The sequence below is a fragment of the Asterias amurensis genome, chromosome 4 (assembly GCF_032118995.1).
Source record: "Asterias amurensis chromosome 4, ASM3211899v1".
NCBI classification, from domain to species: Eukaryota; Metazoa; Echinodermata; class Asteroidea; order Forcipulatida; family Asteriidae; genus Asterias; species Asterias amurensis.
Window position 1 is genome coordinate 22,009,333 of NC_092651.1, and position 18,307 is coordinate 22,027,639.

The 18,307-nt window shown below is 39.6% G+C and overlaps 1 protein-coding gene across 1 annotated transcript in view; it reads left to right on the top strand.

Annotated features, from left to right (window-relative positions):
• LOC139936013 (guanylate cyclase soluble subunit beta-1-like) overlaps positions 1 to 18,307 on the top strand; it is a 62,314-nt gene that overhangs the window by 38,444 nt on the left and 5,563 nt on the right. The window contains exons 4-7 of the mRNA XM_071930711.1: positions 3,574 to 4,549; positions 5,369 to 5,594; positions 10,464 to 10,604; positions 12,094 to 12,248. Coding sequence (XP_071786812.1) covers positions 3,574 to 4,549; positions 5,369 to 5,594; positions 10,464 to 10,604; positions 12,094 to 12,248 — 1,498 coding nt within the window. The remainder of the gene's footprint in view (positions 1 to 3,573; positions 4,550 to 5,368; positions 5,595 to 10,463; positions 10,605 to 12,093; positions 12,249 to 18,307) is intronic.

Genomic DNA, 18,307 nt, shown 5'->3' on the forward strand with positions numbered 1-18,307 from the left:
GTTAAGAAACAATAATACAAGAATAACCGAGCTCTACATCTTGGCTTAATAGGACACTTCTACATGTAATCTGCTTCCTTCCTTGGGAAATATCTCATTCCTAGAAACCATGATAACCCATTCTTCAAAAAGCAATGCTATCTTCTCTGTAGGCAGGTGGTATCTCCATTTGAACCATTTCTATTGAGTGAACGCGCACAAGTTAACCTGTTTCCGACGCTGTGTTATACAATGCGTCTCCATTCTATGAATTCAGCTGCGGCTGTATTAGTGGAACTGTTAGCGTTTTCTAATTCCCATGTGGCCTTCTTTGAGTAGCTGAATACAGTGAAGCAAAACCCCTCAGAAACCATTAATATGAATAGTTAAGGCCATTAACGCGAGACCAAGGTACGGGGCTTTTCAAAATTGATCAAGCAAGGATAAATTGTTATTTAGATACTTGCAATTGGCGCCTGTACCAATGGCAGGGCTGCAAACCTTTTGCAGCTTGCAATCAGGGAGACTTTAAACAGCAGTCACTGAGATATTTAGAATTGCTTTCACTTTAAGAGGGGAAAAGTTTCTACAATCAGAGAGATTTCCAATTGGGTTAATCAGAACAGGGAAAGATTGGTTTACTTTCAGGGAACTCTTTCTGCAGAATCAGGGAGAGTTTGCAGCTGTGTAATGTAGGCCCAATTGGTGCTTCTTTGTAAACTAGGGGGAAAAACAACGTCTGGTACCCAAAGTTCACTAAGGTGATGAACAACATCACAGACCGGTACGCTACCAAAATGATTTGTCCATAGACGCAAATACAAATCTGGTTTTCAATTGGATGGTACTGCTAAATAAGTTGACTAGCATTCTGAGCAGATCAACGAAGTTTTTTTTTGTCGAACATTTCTCTCTAAAAAGATACCGGGAAAATTTAAACCATTACCGACTACCAAGTGCCATGGGCCTGACCAGTTTCCGGGTCTGACCCGTTGAATCCGGGTAAATTCTTACCCTGGATTGTTTAGAATGTTACTGGGCTGTTCAGTGTCTCACAACTGCATCTGTAACATAAATACCATTTTTTTTTCTCGGTTATCCAAGTAAACTTGAAAACTGAAGCTCGGCTCTAGGATGAATTCTCCTATCCTTGTACATTCGACCCCCAGGAATACAATAAGAAGTATAGCAAACTCTAACGTAAAGTGGGACACTTTTCACTGCAAAAATAAAATAGACCCTCACCATCTCTCAACACAATACGACTTAGTAAATAAAATATTACAATCTCGACATCTTTCTCTGTAACCGAAGTCAGTATTTGGAGTACGGTTTAAGGTTAAATTTCCAAAGGGACCGCGGTAGCTCTTGCGAGCAACCGTAAATTTACTCAAGTACACGGTCCTGTTATGGGCCGTTGCTGATGTTTGCCAGGTGAAGATGCCTTCAACATGATCAGCAAACAAACATCAGAGGGTACAAGAAAATTAAAAACCTAAGTTGTTTCTTTCTTGGGGGAGCGTACATTAACCTAATTTAAATGTAAAGCTACGTGACTTTTGGTTGATTTGGCGTGCCACGTGACCGACATGGTAAGGGATAACTGGAATGAAAGAGTCAAAAACGTGTGCAAATGGGTTTTTTTATCTAGCCGGTAATACCTGATCGTGCCGGGTTCAAACCACTAGAGCCGGCCTGGACCGAAAATTGTTTCTAGTTCCTGGACGTTAAAAAACCTTCGAATACACCGAACAATGGCGAAGAGGAATCACGGCAAAGAAAAAGACAGGAAGCACAGCGAAGAAGAACAAAAAGTGTGAAAGAAACTGCGTCTCAATGACAAAACTTCAAATAGATATATCTTATTCTAAAGCTAGGGAAAGGTATCCTGAAATCTGGGTCGAATACATTTGCATGGGTTGAATGCAGGTAAGATAACACTGGATAAATGTAACTTGCAAGTTTCTAGTCAGGCATTCTCATGAAGACGATCAGAGCATACTGATCGAAACGTCGAGTTAAAAACCACCTCAACGTGTACAGGGGTGGATTTCACAAAGGTCGAAAAGGTAGTCCTAAACTTAGGACTAGTCCTAGTCAATGCTAGGACCAGTCCTAAGTTAGGATGGGTTACTGGTCCTAACTTAGGACCAGTCCTATCTCTTAGCATTGCTTAGGACTAGTCCTAAGTTAGGACTACCTTTGTGAAATCCACTTCGGGCAACTTAGAGGCAACCAACTGCAGTGCATGCATGCTGCAGGACCACTTGGGTAGCACAAGATTAATTCTTCGAACAATGTCTTACGATCCCTCAGAACAATTGTGTGAATAAACAAATGTGAATGCATTTTCTTCTTGGAGATTGGATAAAACTAGTAACCTGAAAATTAAATTGACGCGTGTGGCATGGGCCTTAGTGCTCACATAAAAATTGCACTACTAAACGAAATATTATCTTACGACTCTGACATCAATTTTGAACTTTCTGTAGCAGAAACAAGTCAGCTCACTACTTCCCAAACCAATCATGATACATCCTTGATGTCTGGATAGGTAAACAAAATCTTCTTGGATTTATTCCAAGGGTCCATTAACTAATTGTTGGGAGTATTTTACAAAATGTTGAGTTGGATACCGCATGTAATTTGGTATTTCGTGGTAAATAAATTGTAACTTGAGCACCTCATCACCGTCTTCTTTCCCAACAGCTTTCTTCAGGCACGAGAGTATTTTAAAGACATTGGACACTTTCGGTAAACAGTATTGTCCAAGGCCCACACTTCGTGTATCACATTTTCTTTATACAATAACAAACACCTGAAAATTAAGGCTCAATCGGTCATCGGAGTCGGGAGAAATGAACGGGAACACCCACCCTTGTTTCCGCACGTTTCACCGTGTTCCGACATGTGTTTAAAATAAATCCGTAATTCTCGATATCGAGAATGTTTTAATGTTTTCTCAACAGTATTTCAAGAGAAGTATAATAATATTTCAAGAGAAGTCTTTCACTATTACCTTCTGTAAACCCTGTAAGTTATTTGTAAATCTGTGAACTTTTAAATTTGTCTCTGTACCGAAAGTGTCCCATGGCTTTAATAACATTATTATTATATATTTAATAATGAAATCAAGGATGCTTCATAAAGTGAGCTTAATCACTTTACCTCGCAGGCCTGAGAAAACCTGGACACAATGGTGCTGGCTACGTGGACCAGAAAACCCGGGTATAACCCCCATACTCCCTCAAAGTGTTATGGGTTATTTTAAGTTATGGTTAAGTTTCTTGCTCGAAGACACACATGGCACGAACGGGACTCGAACCCACTGATTCTGCTGATCAGAAACACCTAGAGCTTGAGTCTATGTGCTCTTAAAGCTCGAAAACGTCACACATTTTCTTTAGTCACTGCTTCGGATTTTCCGATATATTGAAATTTAGAGTAGAATAATAAACTACGTTTATTGCAAATTGGAATACATGGTGCTTGTATTGTATTTTGATTTTTGGGGTTGAACAAAGAATTGACTAGAGTGGGATTCGAACCAACGATACTTATGTCCTTTTTTTTCGTCCATTTGTGTTTTGACAGGAGTCAGTGCAACTGATTTGTTGGAGGCATTCGGGCGGATGTTCTTCGACTTCTGCCAAGAATCAGGCTACGATACTATCTTGACGGTTCTCGGTTCCAACACCCGGGACTTTCTGCAGAATCTGGATGCTCTCCACGATCACTTGGCGTCCATCTATCCCGGGATGAGGGCTCCTTCATTCAGGTGCAGTAAGCGAGAGAGCGACGGTGCCCTCGTGCTTCATTACTACTCAGAGAGACCAGGACTAGAGAGGATCGTAGTGGGTCTGGTCAAGTCAGTTTCAGAGAAGCTCCACAAGGGTGAGGTTGACGTGGAGATCATCAAGACCAAAGGAGATGACTGCGACCACGTGCAGTTTGCCATCATTGAAAAGAGCGAGGCTGAAGATGAGTCAGCCGTTCGCCAGGACTATGGTCACATGGGACTACTGTCCAAAGAACCTAGCATAAGTCCAGCAACTTTCTGCCGTATCTTCCCCTTTCATATAATGTTTGATGAGAACATGGTGATCCATCAGTGTGGAAACTCGGTTGTCCGTTTGATACCCACGTTAGGGTCAGACCGTTGCGTCATCACGAACGCCTTCAACCTCGTACGCCCTCACATGGACTTTGCGTTCAAGTCGATCCTCAGTCATCTCAACACCATCTTTGTCCTCCGGAGTAAGCAGGGGCTAGAGGGTGTGAGTGACGCGGTGGCACACCACAGACTCAAGCTTAAAGGACAAATGCTTTACGTCTCGGGCTCCAACGAGATCCTCTTCCTCTGCTCGCCCAATGTGGTCAATCTTGACGATCTGCGCAGGCGTGAGATGTTCCTGAGTGACATACCGCTTCACGACGCAACGCGAGATCTCGTACTGGAGTCTGAGAAGTTTGAAGCTGAGTACAAGTTGACACAGAAGCTCGAGATCCTAACGGACAAGCTTCAGATGACATACAGAGAGTTGGAGTTGGAGAAGAGTAAGACAGACAGGTAGGGAGTAGAAACTAGAACCAGAATGCTTTATTATTAAGCTAATGACAAAGAAAGACAGGTAGGGAGTAGAAGCTAGAACCAGAATGCTTTATTATTAAGCTAATGACAAAGAAAGACAGGTAGGGAGTAGAAGCTAGAACCAGAATGCTTTATTATTAAGCTAATGACAAAGAAAGACAGGTAGGGAGTAGAAGCTAGAACCAGAATGCATTTATTAATGCCAAAGTAACCAATACAGAGATGTAGAGAGTGGATCCTAAAAACCTAGAAGTATCCTAATTACCAATTCAAATTGCCCTGTCTGACATTGCCCTTATACGCTCTGTCTCCGTATTGCAAGTATTCGAATGGAGGAAAGGCAAGAAGAGACAAAACTGTTAAGGTCCTTGAAATTACTTCACCTGACAGATGCGAATCAATAAATACAACACTAAAAAACAGTATCCTCCAAATTAACCTGCATACAGGAAGAGACTTTATAGGGCCATGTCACACGAGTCAATTTACAGGCGACCAGTTCCAGGCAATCTCCAAGAAGAAAAGGCATGCACATTTGTATGTTCACTTTTTTTGTCCTGGCCATCGTAAGACATTGTTTGGAAAATGAAGCATGTGCTACCATAGTGGTCCTGTAGCATGCAGTTGGTTGCCTCCAAGTTGCACGCATACGTTGCATGGCCCTTTAAAGCTATGGTGACTTTATCACTTTCAAACAAAGGGATTCGTTAACACCTTTTCCCTGAAAGAAACAGCATTTCCAATTAAAATGTTTCCTTATGTAAGAACTGATCTAAAGGCAGCCTTCTTAATTCGCAGATTACTCTATTCAGTTCTCCCGCCATCGGTCGCCCAGGAATTGCGCCACCGACGGCCAGTCCCAGCCAAGAAACACGAGAAGGTGACCATTATGTTCAGTGGAATCGCGGGATTTGCTGATTTCTGTCATCGCAAGTCCGGGGACGCCATGAAGATTGTCAACCTGCTGAATATGGTGTACACCAAGTATGACACACTGACTGATAAAAACCCAAATGTATACAAGGTAAAACATTATATTGATCGTTGTTTAAAATCAACACCTTTTTTTATAGGTCAATGGCGAAGGCTGAATGAGTGCAAATAAGTGGCTGCTGTAGCGGCTGTGGCTTGCTCGTAACGTCATCACGTGTTCAAGCATAGAATACCCACAGCAACACCTTTAGCAACAGCCGTAGCCGCAGTCTTTGTGGCTTGATCATGACGTCATTATGCGTTGAGCCTAATGATGGCCAAAGCAATACACTTAGCACCAGCCGTAGCCGTAGTCTTTGTGGCTTAATCGTGACGTAATGTGTTGATCCTTTGGATACCCGAAGTAACACCATTAGCAACAGCCGTAGCCGCAGTCGCTGTGGCTTGATTGAGACGTCAACATGTGTCGAGCCTTAGTATACCCACAGCAATACTCTTCGCAACAGCTGGACCCGCACCCATTACGGCTTGGTAGTGACGTAATCGTGCGTTTAGGCTTTGGATGCACACGAAAAGCACCCTTAACAACAGCCGTAGTCATAGCCGCGAAATTGCTGCATTTTCTCAGCGCTTCTCTTAATTCATGTGTAAACCACACAGTTCTCGAAGTTCCCTCTCACCAGTTACGACAAACCAAAATAATCTTAAGAGGCCGATCAAAATAGGATTAATTTGCAACCCAGTTACCAAATAAAGTCACAGTTTTAAAATGCACGTAATTGTGTCAGCTGGCTGTTGGTATCCCATGGTCTCGAATCCACATGTTACCATTTCGGATTTAAGGCACCAGTCTATAAAGACATTCTAAAAACTAAAGAACATTCTATATATTTCCCGCCTTCGTGCACCACCAAGCTAATCTGCCGCCCAGTACTTAAGAAGCATGCAGCATCAGAGTCCAGCATTCTCCAGAAGACGATCAGAGCATACTGATCGAAACGTCGAGTAAAACCAATGGTTCTTTTCAGAACCACCCCAACTCATTTAGAGATAGTCATTACATGGTGTTACCGCAATTTCTTCTATATAAAGAACATTCCTCAGGGACAAACTTGATTCGAAAAATCCGAGTTGAATTGAAGGCTATTTCACTTATCAACAACTAATGCCACTAGCGTTTTATTCCAGGATATTTACCTTTATCATCACAAACACACACAAAAAACATTTGTTATTTTCAAAATACACCGAGCTCAAAATCTCATAAAAATGCTTTATGCTCGCCGTTTTTTCTATCCATTTTGATCTCCATTAAGTGTTCGTTTTGACCGTCAAGCTTTCAATATTAAGTCAATACCTTTATGCCACTATACAGTCAACCCTGTATAGAACCCAAGTCATTGACACTGTAATATAAGCACGCTGAACAGAAAGGCTTGAACAAATAGCAAGGGATTGTTCTCAAGCTGCGAAGAAGACACATCCAAAACAAAAAAGGAGTAAGTCCCATTGATTGAAATCAGTGTTGTCCTGATGGTATAAAACACCATGTGTATTGAGAGAACCCGTAAAGCTGCCTAGAGCGATACTGCAGTTCAGCCCGGCGCATGCAAGATACAATCCTTTTTAGATATATTTGAATCGCTCCGGGGTCATCGTCCTCAGAAGTTAGTTGAAGATTGATAACAAACTGAGATATTGCTTTAATCATTGGTTCATTGCCCTGAATCCCCTGTGGTTTTAATGGCAAAGATATGACAGGGTATCCACCAGCAACAATCCGCAAGGCACTGCGGGGGGAGAAATACACCCGTTAACCCCTAACTACGGGACCCGTGCTGACACGGCTCTGATAGGGCTTATTTCTTGCAGTCAAGCGAGATGTATTTATAAAGTCCCTCCACGTCCAACCGAGAAAACATGACTTCTCTCATCATAGGTCGCTACATGAAATTACTCCTGCACTGGTGGGTTCCTCTGTCTCAAGGATGTTTTCATGCTGTCCTATTCTTAATGCACAAATAATTGGACATTCGGAGTTCGCAATTGACAGGGGGAGACAGTTTTCCACACTCGACATGACAGGGAAATTAGAACACTGCCTAAAGCAAACAACCAATTAAAAAAAAGAGAAGACTGCTTGACATTTTAAAAACAAAAGAGATAATGAGCTTGATCACCTGAGGAGAACGAGGAGATAGTCTTCGGTCATACTTCGTAAAATCAATATTAATTACATGAGGTATGGATTGAAGTTTGAGAAGGGAGAAAATAATTAATATAAGAAAAATAATAAAATTTGACATCAAATTATACGAGAGAAACTATGGAGACATTGTGTCAAAGTCCCTAGATACGTTTGTTGTTTTCCCAAGTGTATGCTTAAAACCTCATCTTAAGTTTCTTGTGTAATCTTAACTACCACTCAAACCCATGCTTGCATTTTAAGCTTCACCTTCGTGATTCTACACAAAACACAGTGGGGAGTGAATGTTGTGAAGGGGGGGTTCTTTTGTGGTTTTCAGTTTTCGTTTCCGAACAATTTATTTACAAACAAATAACGACGGGGTTCTTTTGGGGTTTTCAGTTTTCGTTTCCGAACAATTTATTTACAAACAAATAACGACTTAATAAATAAATTTTCTAAGAAACACAGCCAAATACTCACGTAATTTTGTTTACGTTTCGTCTAGTTTCACTAGTCATCCTCAGAACGAGGCACCACCAGTCGGCAAAAATATTGAACGCGAAATGCGACTATGACCACGCAGGAATAATGATCCATTACAAAACACAACCTGAGAAGCGTTTATGCAGTAATGCTTTCGAGATTCAATTTTGCGGCATAACAGCTTGTTTGTTTGTGTACATAACCAAATAATATCAAAGTGAACTGTTTCTAAAAAATACCTTATCCTATCAAAAGCTGCTGTTTGCTTCCAACCAAAAATTCAGTAATTTGTTTAAGAGTGATTGCCAAACGTGAAATCTGTTTAACCATTTGACACTAAACTTACATGCACTAGGAAGAAAACTATAAAAAAATATCACACTTGCGGGTACAACCATAGCTAAATCTCTTTTGTGTGAGTGTTGGCTCTGAGGAAAGCCTGTGGGATCTCGACGTTTCGAACAATAAACCCTTCTCGTCTTTCTCCTAAACTTTACTATTTGTGTATAGTTTCTTCCTGTTGTTCTCCACGCTATGCAAAGCTTCAAATGATATGCACTAAAATTAAAGATCATCTCTCACAAACAACTCTGCACGCTTAGATTACTACCTAATACTAGGTAAAGTCTACCACCAGCATGGATGGCACTTGGACACCTTTGGTAATTGTCAAAGACCAGTCCTCTTACTTGGTGTATCTCAACATATGCAAAAAAACAAACAAACCTGTATGTGAACGTTTGAACTCAATTTGGTCGTCGATGTTGTATACTATCAACCTATCCCCATTACTCGTTACCAAGTAAGGTTTTATGCTAACAATTATTTTGAGTAATTACCAATAGTGTCCAGTGCTTTTAAACATATCTGGGATTAAAAGGTTATACTTCCATCAACTGCATCCAACCCAGCAACGAAACACATTGAACGTGTTTGTAGAAATTCATTTGCATGTACTGCCCGTGGCTGCTATTAGTCTAACCAAACCCAAAGGCCGATTGTATAACCTTCCTTTCTCTGCCTTCAAGCTCAGAGCGATAGAAAAAACACCAAATCTAGGTCAAAAAGATTACAGGTCCTTGGACATTTTCTTGCCGTGGAATTAATTTCATTTCAGCATCACGAGAATTCTCTTTTCTTTATCCGATTTTTCTAAACGGATGGCGCTTTTAACCGGAGCCGTGAAAAGTCTCACCCGGCGATGGTTATTGTTTGTGTTATTAGTCTTTTGTTGAAGCCGTCCAAGCCAAAAACCTTTTTTTTCCCAATTTTAACAGAAGTTTATTTATTGTGAGTGATAGATCTGTGACGGAAAGACTCTCTTATTGTCCAAGGAGAGCAGCTTGATAATAAACGTTAGACAAAATGAAAATTTCTTCACCAAAAAAGAAAGAAATTATTCCAATTTGCGAAGGACAATATTGAGCATCTGAGGTAATGCACTTTTTAAAATGTATCATTAATTTAAAGGCAGTGGACACTATTGGTAACTACTCATAATAATTATTAGCATAAAACCTTACTTGGTAACGAGTAATGGGGAGAGGTTGATGGTATGAAACATTGTGAGAAACAGCTCCCTCTGAAGTGACCTAGTTTTGGACGAATTTGATTTCGAGACCTCAAGTTTAGAACTTGAGGTCTCGAAATCAAGCACCTGAAAGCACACAACTTCGTGTGACAAGGGTGTTTTTTTCTTTCATAGTTATCTCGCAACTCCGACGACCGATCGCGCTCAAATTTTCGCAGGTTTGTTATTGTATGCATATGTTGAGATACACCAAGTGAGAAGACTGGTCTTTGACAAATACCATTTGTGTCCACTGGCTTTAAAGGGTATAGAAAAAAATGGATGCGTGTCATTTTGTCTGCACATTTTATCAAAATAATGACGGTTTTAAAAACTGTTTAATTCTATGCTGTTTTAAGAGTGCATTAAGTCTTTAGCGTTTTGTTTTGTGACCGACAGCCGACCTTGAAATGGGTAAAACAGGCAGGTGCTTGGCAAACACTTAACATGGCCCCTTGGAATTGACGTTGACCACAACATTATGGAGTCTGGTAGCCATACTTTTGTTTACACCACCCATTATGCAAGTTGCATGTGCAGATATATTGATTTCAGTTATAAATTGATGACGTCACTTTATTTACATATGTTACACCAATGATTGCAGTTATCAATTGATGACGTCACTTTAAAAAAAATACATATGTTACACCAATGATTGCAGTTATTAATTGATGACGTCACTCATTTTATACATATTTTGACATTTTGACATACAGGTAGAAACGGTTGGAGACAAGTACATGGCTGTGAGTGGCTTACCCGAACCATGTGACACGCATGCGGGTTGCATTGCCAGAATGGCTTTACAGATGATGAAATTAGCTCTGGAGATCGAAGTGGACGGACAGAATATAGTGGTGAGATATAAAAACCAATCGATATATCGATGACAAGGCAAACTATTCGTCAAATCAATTTATTTGTAGTTGGGAATATTTATTGACTCCTAATATAAAAAAAAAATGATAAGACAACAACTTACTTCTAGAAAAGAAACTTCTGAAGGCCCCCGAAAGACTTCTTTTTTTCTTATTGATATATCGTTGAAACCTACTTGATTAATCCAAACCAATGCATTTATTGATCTATCCTTTTAGATATCATAATGTTTCAGTTATCATTTCTTTGATGTTTATCATATTTATTGGAAGAAATTATTAAACGCTTTATTTGGGAAGATTGATTGGCTGTATGTATATTATTAAAACAAATTATAAAAAAAAAAAACGATTTGTGGGGCAACTAGAAAGACTGACTTGTTTTGTCTCAATGGCTAATTCCAGAATAAACACATAGTCTGTTTTTAGAACCAAATGAATAAATCATATGGACTCTCGTTGCATTTGCAGCACTTTTAAACTTAATAACAAAATATACTAATATTTAGACTGGGTGTACACACTAAAACGGGTTGTCCCTCGTGAGATCTTTTCTCTCCTCTTCAGAATTGTAAATATCAAATTTCCTCGTTTCTTACTCTGAAATATGATAATTTCGCTAAATCGAAAAAAGGTTGGAGTAACAGTGCAAACAATGGTCGGTATGGACTCCAACTCCTAAGGGATTGAGTTTCATTTATCATATCACTGCCTGATACTCAACACACGGCTACAATCAATAATGGTCCAAAGCAAGATGTAGGCTGGTGTGTTTTCATTCAACACAGCCATTCCCTGGCAATATTTTTCTTTCCGAAAAAGGCAAGCTATGAGCTTGGTAAGACGTTATTATTGTCTCTTTTTTTAGCGAGGGGAAAGCTGCTTCGAAATGGATCAATATTTTGGATGGAAAAAAGGGTGGTGTACCTTTTTAGAAGATTTGTAGAAGTATTTGAACGTTTTTTTTGCAATTTAGTAAGATTGCAATGTTGGCAGCCATCTTTGTTTTTCGGTTAACGCTAAAGTAACTTCTATGGGTTAATGTCATGCTAAGAACGCGTTGTTTGCTATGCGCTATACAATCTCTTGCACACAATGCCATTTGTTGACCTCAGCATCGGCTCCAATTGCAATAAGTGATTTTTTACAGCAGAAAACAAGTTGATCGCGAGTGTTTTCACCATTACACTTTCAAACATAAGGTGGAACAAAACTTCAAGTTTGTATAAGCCCTCAAGGGAAACTTATATTGGTAACTCTATTTCATTATTGTAAAATTAGCAATGAAACAATTATTAGAGCAGGATTCGAACGTGCGACCACAAGGTGAAAGTGGGGCGCGCTACGATCATACCCTAGCTAGCCCTATGGCGGCAGTCTTAAATATATATCTTTGTTTTAAACACAACTTGTGCATTCTGTACGTGTATTTGGTGATCCTAATTCCCTGGTACCCCTCTCTCCACAGATCACTATTGGTATCCATAGCGGCGAGGTCGTGACGGGTGTCATTGGTACCCGAATGCCAAGGTACTGCCTGTTTGGAAACACGGTTAACTTGACCAGCAGGACGGAGACAACAGGCAAAACTGGAACAATCAATGTCTCTGAGTTCGCATACAGGTTAGAGCAATTGAATGTTACTTTTTACTTCAATTAAATGCACTGCCACTGGACACTGGTGATTGTCAAAGACCAGTGTTCTCACTCAGTAACCCAACATGCATAACATAACAAATCTGGGAAGATTTTGACTCAACTGTTCGTCGAAGTTGCAAGAGAACAATGTATAAACACCCTTCTTGCACAAATTAGTGTGCTTTCAGATACCAAATATAAGGCTTCAGGCCTGAATTCTTTTAATATTTTAGAAAGAAAATACCTCTTTACGTTACTTCAGAGGGAGCTGTTTCTAACAAATTTGTTTACTATCAACATCTCTTCATTGCTCGTTTTAAGTAAGTTTTTATGCTAACAATTATATTACCAATAGTGTTCGGTGCCTTTAAAGTCATTGGACACTTTCGGTAAACAGTTTTGTCCAAGGCCCACACTTCGTGTACCACAACTTATCAAATAACAAACCTGTGAAAATTTAGGCTCAATCGGTCATCGGAGTCGGGAGAAAATAACGGGAAAACCAACCCTTGTTTCCCCACGTTTCGCCGTGTCATGACATGTGTTTAAAATAAATCCGTAATTCTCGCTATCAATAATTGATATTGTTTTAATGTTTTCTCAAAGAGTAAAGCATTTCATGGAATAATATTTCAAGTCTTTCACCATTACCTTCTGTAAACCCTGTAAATTATTTGTAAATCTGTGAACTTTTAGTTTTTTGTCTGTACCGAAAGTGTATGATGGCTTTACTGAGCCCACATGTACATTTCAGGATATTTAATCATAATTTCCACATTTTCAAAGGGCATAACAAATCGGAAATCAGACTAAAGAATGAAGAATAATATGTTGTCATGAATGATCTTATTCATTCATGTAGTCAAGGTTCGCAAACAATCGGCAGCCTATGGAAATTCAAATTAGCTATTTCTACAATCACACAACTTTTGATTTGCAAACAGAGCAACACATTAAACGCAACCTATGCCCATCGTTTCACGGATGAGAGTTGGCTCCGTTGCCCTTTGGTCATTGCCTCGGTGCCCCTCTTAATGTTCCAATATAAATTTACACTTTCTTCTTTTAGGGTGCTGTTTACCAAAGTGAAAACGTCATTGTCCTTGTCCGGAAGCACCAGGCTTGCAAAGAACCTGACGCATTGTTGATTGATTCCATCCAATACAATGTTTGTTTGTGTATTTTTTTATATTTTTTATACCTATATATGGGTGTTCGTTTCTTTGAGGAAAAAGCAGGCTCATAATATTTCGATATGTTATAAACGAATGATTATTTTCACTTTTAAATACGCAACATTCTATACATGTTTTGCAGTTAGAATACCTCAAACACTAGAAACTATTATGCATGGAACTGCGTGTGACGAACGGCGGCATTCAAATAAATAAAAAAAAAATATTCAAGAAATGGATCAAATTTCGCTACAGAGATCGATTGAGCATTAAGTTTCATCTCAGTGCGAAAAAAACAAAAACAAGATTCCGCGATTTCTGCGTGTCGTATTCTGTGAGCAAACACCTTGATTTTAAACCCTCTCATACCGTCCACGCTCAACCTGTTCCATTCATTCCTCTGAGGTAAAAATAGTGCTCTTTTGAAGTCTGGAGCACAGTGTTTGGTAAGACTTTCTCGCCCACGGCGTGCAGGGTTAAAAAACATAATTTTATAAAGACTTGTGGATCGGGTATCACTGCAGCGATTGATCATTTAATAAGCATAGAATTCAATGAACTTTTTTTCAATAGCGGATGTGGCGATGCTCAAGTACGTGACAACGCTACCTCTCTAGAGCGCGAAGGCATTGATGCAGTGAAGCTCCATTTGCTCGCCATATATCAACACAGTGTCAAAAGATGTTTTGCTCACGATGGTTTTTTAGGTCTGTGGCATTGAAGCCAAAGAAAATGCTGCAAAAGTTTTGTTAAACCTGTCGTGAGACACCCACTTTTTCTTCTCCCACCATACAACGAATCAAAACAACAGAGGGTGACCATAAACACTAAACAAAACCAATTCAAATTGCAGTCACTGCGGTGTAAACAATCCACAATGAGAAAAATATAGACCTGCAATGATGGAAATTGTGTTGCCAAATAGAAGAAAAAGCTAAATGTTTTTAAATTTGTATTAAGGATCAGGAACAGTCATCCTCTTAAAGTAAATTTAAGTCTGCTTAGACCAACAATCCAAATACTTAAGACAATGAAACAAGTATTTGTATACTGGCGGCCAGAGTACTCATGTCATACTGTAGAAAAGTGGCGCGCACTTCTTCGTCAAACCCTATAACCATGTCTGCATAAAATAACGCTGAAACTCCACCCAAATCTTTTTCAATTGAGTCTCTTCACACCGACTTCATCCATCCATTTGCTTGATTTAGACCAGACTTAATCTCAACTTGCCCCGGGTGCTTTCACAACGAGACACGCTGAAGGACTCCAACCAGCCGTGGTCTTCAACCGCTTTCACACCACGTGGGATTGTTTCTGCATGGTTGGAAATTCCCGCCAATCTGGTTTTACTGCGGGAGGTTCGCGCCAAAATTATATATGCCCTCACCGCACGGAGCTAACCTGAATGACGTTTTTGTACATTGTTTTAGCGACTGTGGTTGACTGAATGAGAACTGAGAGTCCTAAGGTCCCAGAGGGGACAGTTTGTATTGCCAGACAATGATCTGAGAGTAGTTTTTATATTCCGTTCTTACAAGACTAAGGTAAGGAGGGGTGTTTTGTACACGGAGGTAAATACACAAACAGCGAGGTTCGTCAATATTTACGGTAGTGTTACCTGTCTAGTCAATTTGTCAGGGATCTATCTGATGAGGATTTAAAACTTTCAATATCCAAGAGGAAAGTATAATCAGCATTACACATAGAGAGAGAGACTTTCCTTGTTTTGATCTCCGACGTGTGTGAAATCCAGATTGCAGATTATTACGCAGACTCCGTGATATTCAAAATTACAATTTAGATTAAGAGATAAGTTATTCTATAAAGGTTATGTCGGTATGAAGGCTGTGTGCTAGCTACCCACGTTGTCAGAAATACCAGAAGTAAACAAGTCATAAATTATTTAATCGAATATTGGAATCGAATATACTTCGAGTTGAAGTGGTTTCAATTTATTTGAACAGCCCTACCAAGTTCTGATTAAAAAAAAAAAAAAAAAAAAAAAAAAAAAAAATTATCATTTATTGGCCTGTTATGATTAAAACTGGATGATTTTCAAGGTTGTTTTGGTAATTCATTTGAGTCTAAATTGAATCTACACGAGATTTGACTTTACTTTAGAGGAAAGAAAAGCAATGATGTATCAGATTGATTTAGCGCTGGATAAATTATCATCAAGTCCCGACCACAAACTACTCAGATCTAACAGGCAGTGCGTTAAGATCACTGCATGTAACTCTACACTATAGGGTACTTATGTCCCAAGATCTCACTCATGCTAAGTGACAAGTAGAAGACGTAAAATCCATCTCAAAAGAAAAAAGCAAAAATCGCTAGCTTAAGAGTTGTAGAAAAATCACACGGACTTTGCATTAAAGGGTCATCCATCATTGAATTCGAGAATCATATCATTCTTTAAGAAAACAAAACAAAAAACAACAACATCGTTAGCTTAAGGATTGTAGAAAAATCACACGGGGTTTGCTCTAAAGGGCCATTCATTCTTGAATTCGGGAATTGTATTCTTCATCTTTCATAAAGAAACAATGTGTATTTACATCACAGTGGGTGTAGGCCTTTTTTTTTTTGGAAGATTTATTTCACATTGGATTGTTTTTTATTGGCAATTTACACTTAGCTTTGAATAAGATTTTGTTGACTTAAAGTGAAGTTCCTTTTAAAAACGGCGTTGACGTTTAAAAAATGCATGAACATGTTTTGATGCGAAGAATAGCAAAAATAAAAAATTGTTTGTTCTTAATACGAGAGTTTTTTTTTTAGCACAGTTCCAAAAAACAACTAGCCTACGCAAATCTAAAACAATATTTACTTTTCAGCTATAACATCTTGGTATTCTTTAACCGCACATCTCCTTTAATCCAAAAAATGGGCATAGGCATATTTACTCAATTTCTGGATATAATTATAACATGCACGCAAAACACTTAGTGATTTACTAATTAAATTATATTCACATTGCGGGTATGCCAGACGGATGCTGAACTAAACATAATTATTGCTACATGGGATTTCCTCTCGCAGGCCTATACCTTGTGGCTAGAATTTATTCCACAGTGTAGAACCAATCGCATGGTAGAGTTATCATTTACATACACTTATAGTTCATTAGAAATACACATAGAGACCCAAGTGCATGTTGACAAATTGACATGGGGGGGAGGCTCTGGATCTGCATATAAGTATACTCAACACTCTAATATAAATAAGAGCCAAACGAGATCAGAGAACGTATACACGGTTTGCGGTAACACCATGTGGGTATCTACTTGCCAGGTAGAGTTTGTTCTTAAAGTTTGTTCTTAAATAACTGTCTTGCTTTATTCTACTACCGCGGAGTAGATGTTCGGGGGTTCGGGAGACTTCTCGGTTCTGAAAAGAACTGTCCTGCTAATTTTTATTACCTGGGCGGATGGTACAGAAAATAGGATGAGACAACTACTTTAGCTTATAGGATCATGATTAAATTGTACTACCGCGGAGCCAGTTCTTAAATTGTTTCAGTTTTAGATGTGATGGGAGGAATACCCCAGCGAATGATTACAGTGAAAACCCACGCAGTCAGGTAGGGACTGAAAACCCAATCCACATAGTGCCCCTGGTGGGATTCGAACCGGGATCCAAGACGAGGAAGGCGAGGAAAGGTACCACTACACCAACCTGACCGCTTACTCGGACCCTGACCGGGAGGGGGCCCTGACCGGGATGGGGCCGGACTTGACTTAATTTCTTAGAGGGCAAGGCCATTTCGTTTTGCAAAGGGCACTTCCAGTTCACAGGGCACCAAGGCCAGAACCAGGGGCAATGAATTTCACGCTTTGGACGTTCTTGAATTCAATCTTACATGATACCATGACTGGTCTCGAATGCCATGACTTGGTTAGGGACAAAGGCTTGAATTAAGGAATAGGCTTTTTACAATGGATTCTCGAAACAACTCAAACTCATTTGTAAACATGTTCATGTGACATCGCCTATTACATCACATTGCCGGACGTGCACTCCAAGGCAAGCGCATTGCTTCAAATCAACTGATAATAGGGGCACGTTGCCACCTACCCTTGGGCTGAAACAGGGTTACCCCCTCCACAGTCAGTAAAGAGGCATGGGTATCCACTAGAAACTTGGCTGGTAGAGCAGAATGCACTACCTTCCCAAGTTTAGCAAATCATTCCAATTATTATATAGAAATGTTTGCGGTAACACTATGTAATGACTATCTCTAATGAGTTGGGGTGGTTCTGAAAAGAACCGTTGGTTTCAACTCGACGTTTCGATCAGTATGCTCTGATCGTATTTCCACAATGCAAAGTTTCAAATCCTACTTATTCCAATTATTGTTACGGAACAGAGTCATGACACACCAGGCATGTTTGCCAACAATGTCAGCACACTACATTCTGGTGTGAGCGATCAGTTTTACGGAGAGTAGAGTATCCTAAATGGATTTACATTTCCTATTATAGAGTCTCCGAAACGGCAACGATGCTTATCGCTTTCAAAGCTCCTCAAAATTAATTTAAAATCTTGTTTCGCTTTGAGAGGGTGCAATGTCCGGCACTATATGGGTTGGTGACATGTAATGACATTTTTCTTCCCCCAGTTTTTACACCGATGAATGTGCATTCGAAGCAACTGTTTCCCTTCATTGCATTCATGTTATAGCAATGTAATAATGTAACAGCGGCTACAGTGACCTTCATTTGATAATGGTTTCTTGACATATTAAGGAGTGCGGACGTCCTGAATGATAAACTATTGATTTTGGTATCTAGTACGAATCCAACACTTGGACATTACTCAGTGAGATGCAACACTGAGTAAAAACAAACACATCTTAATCAAAAT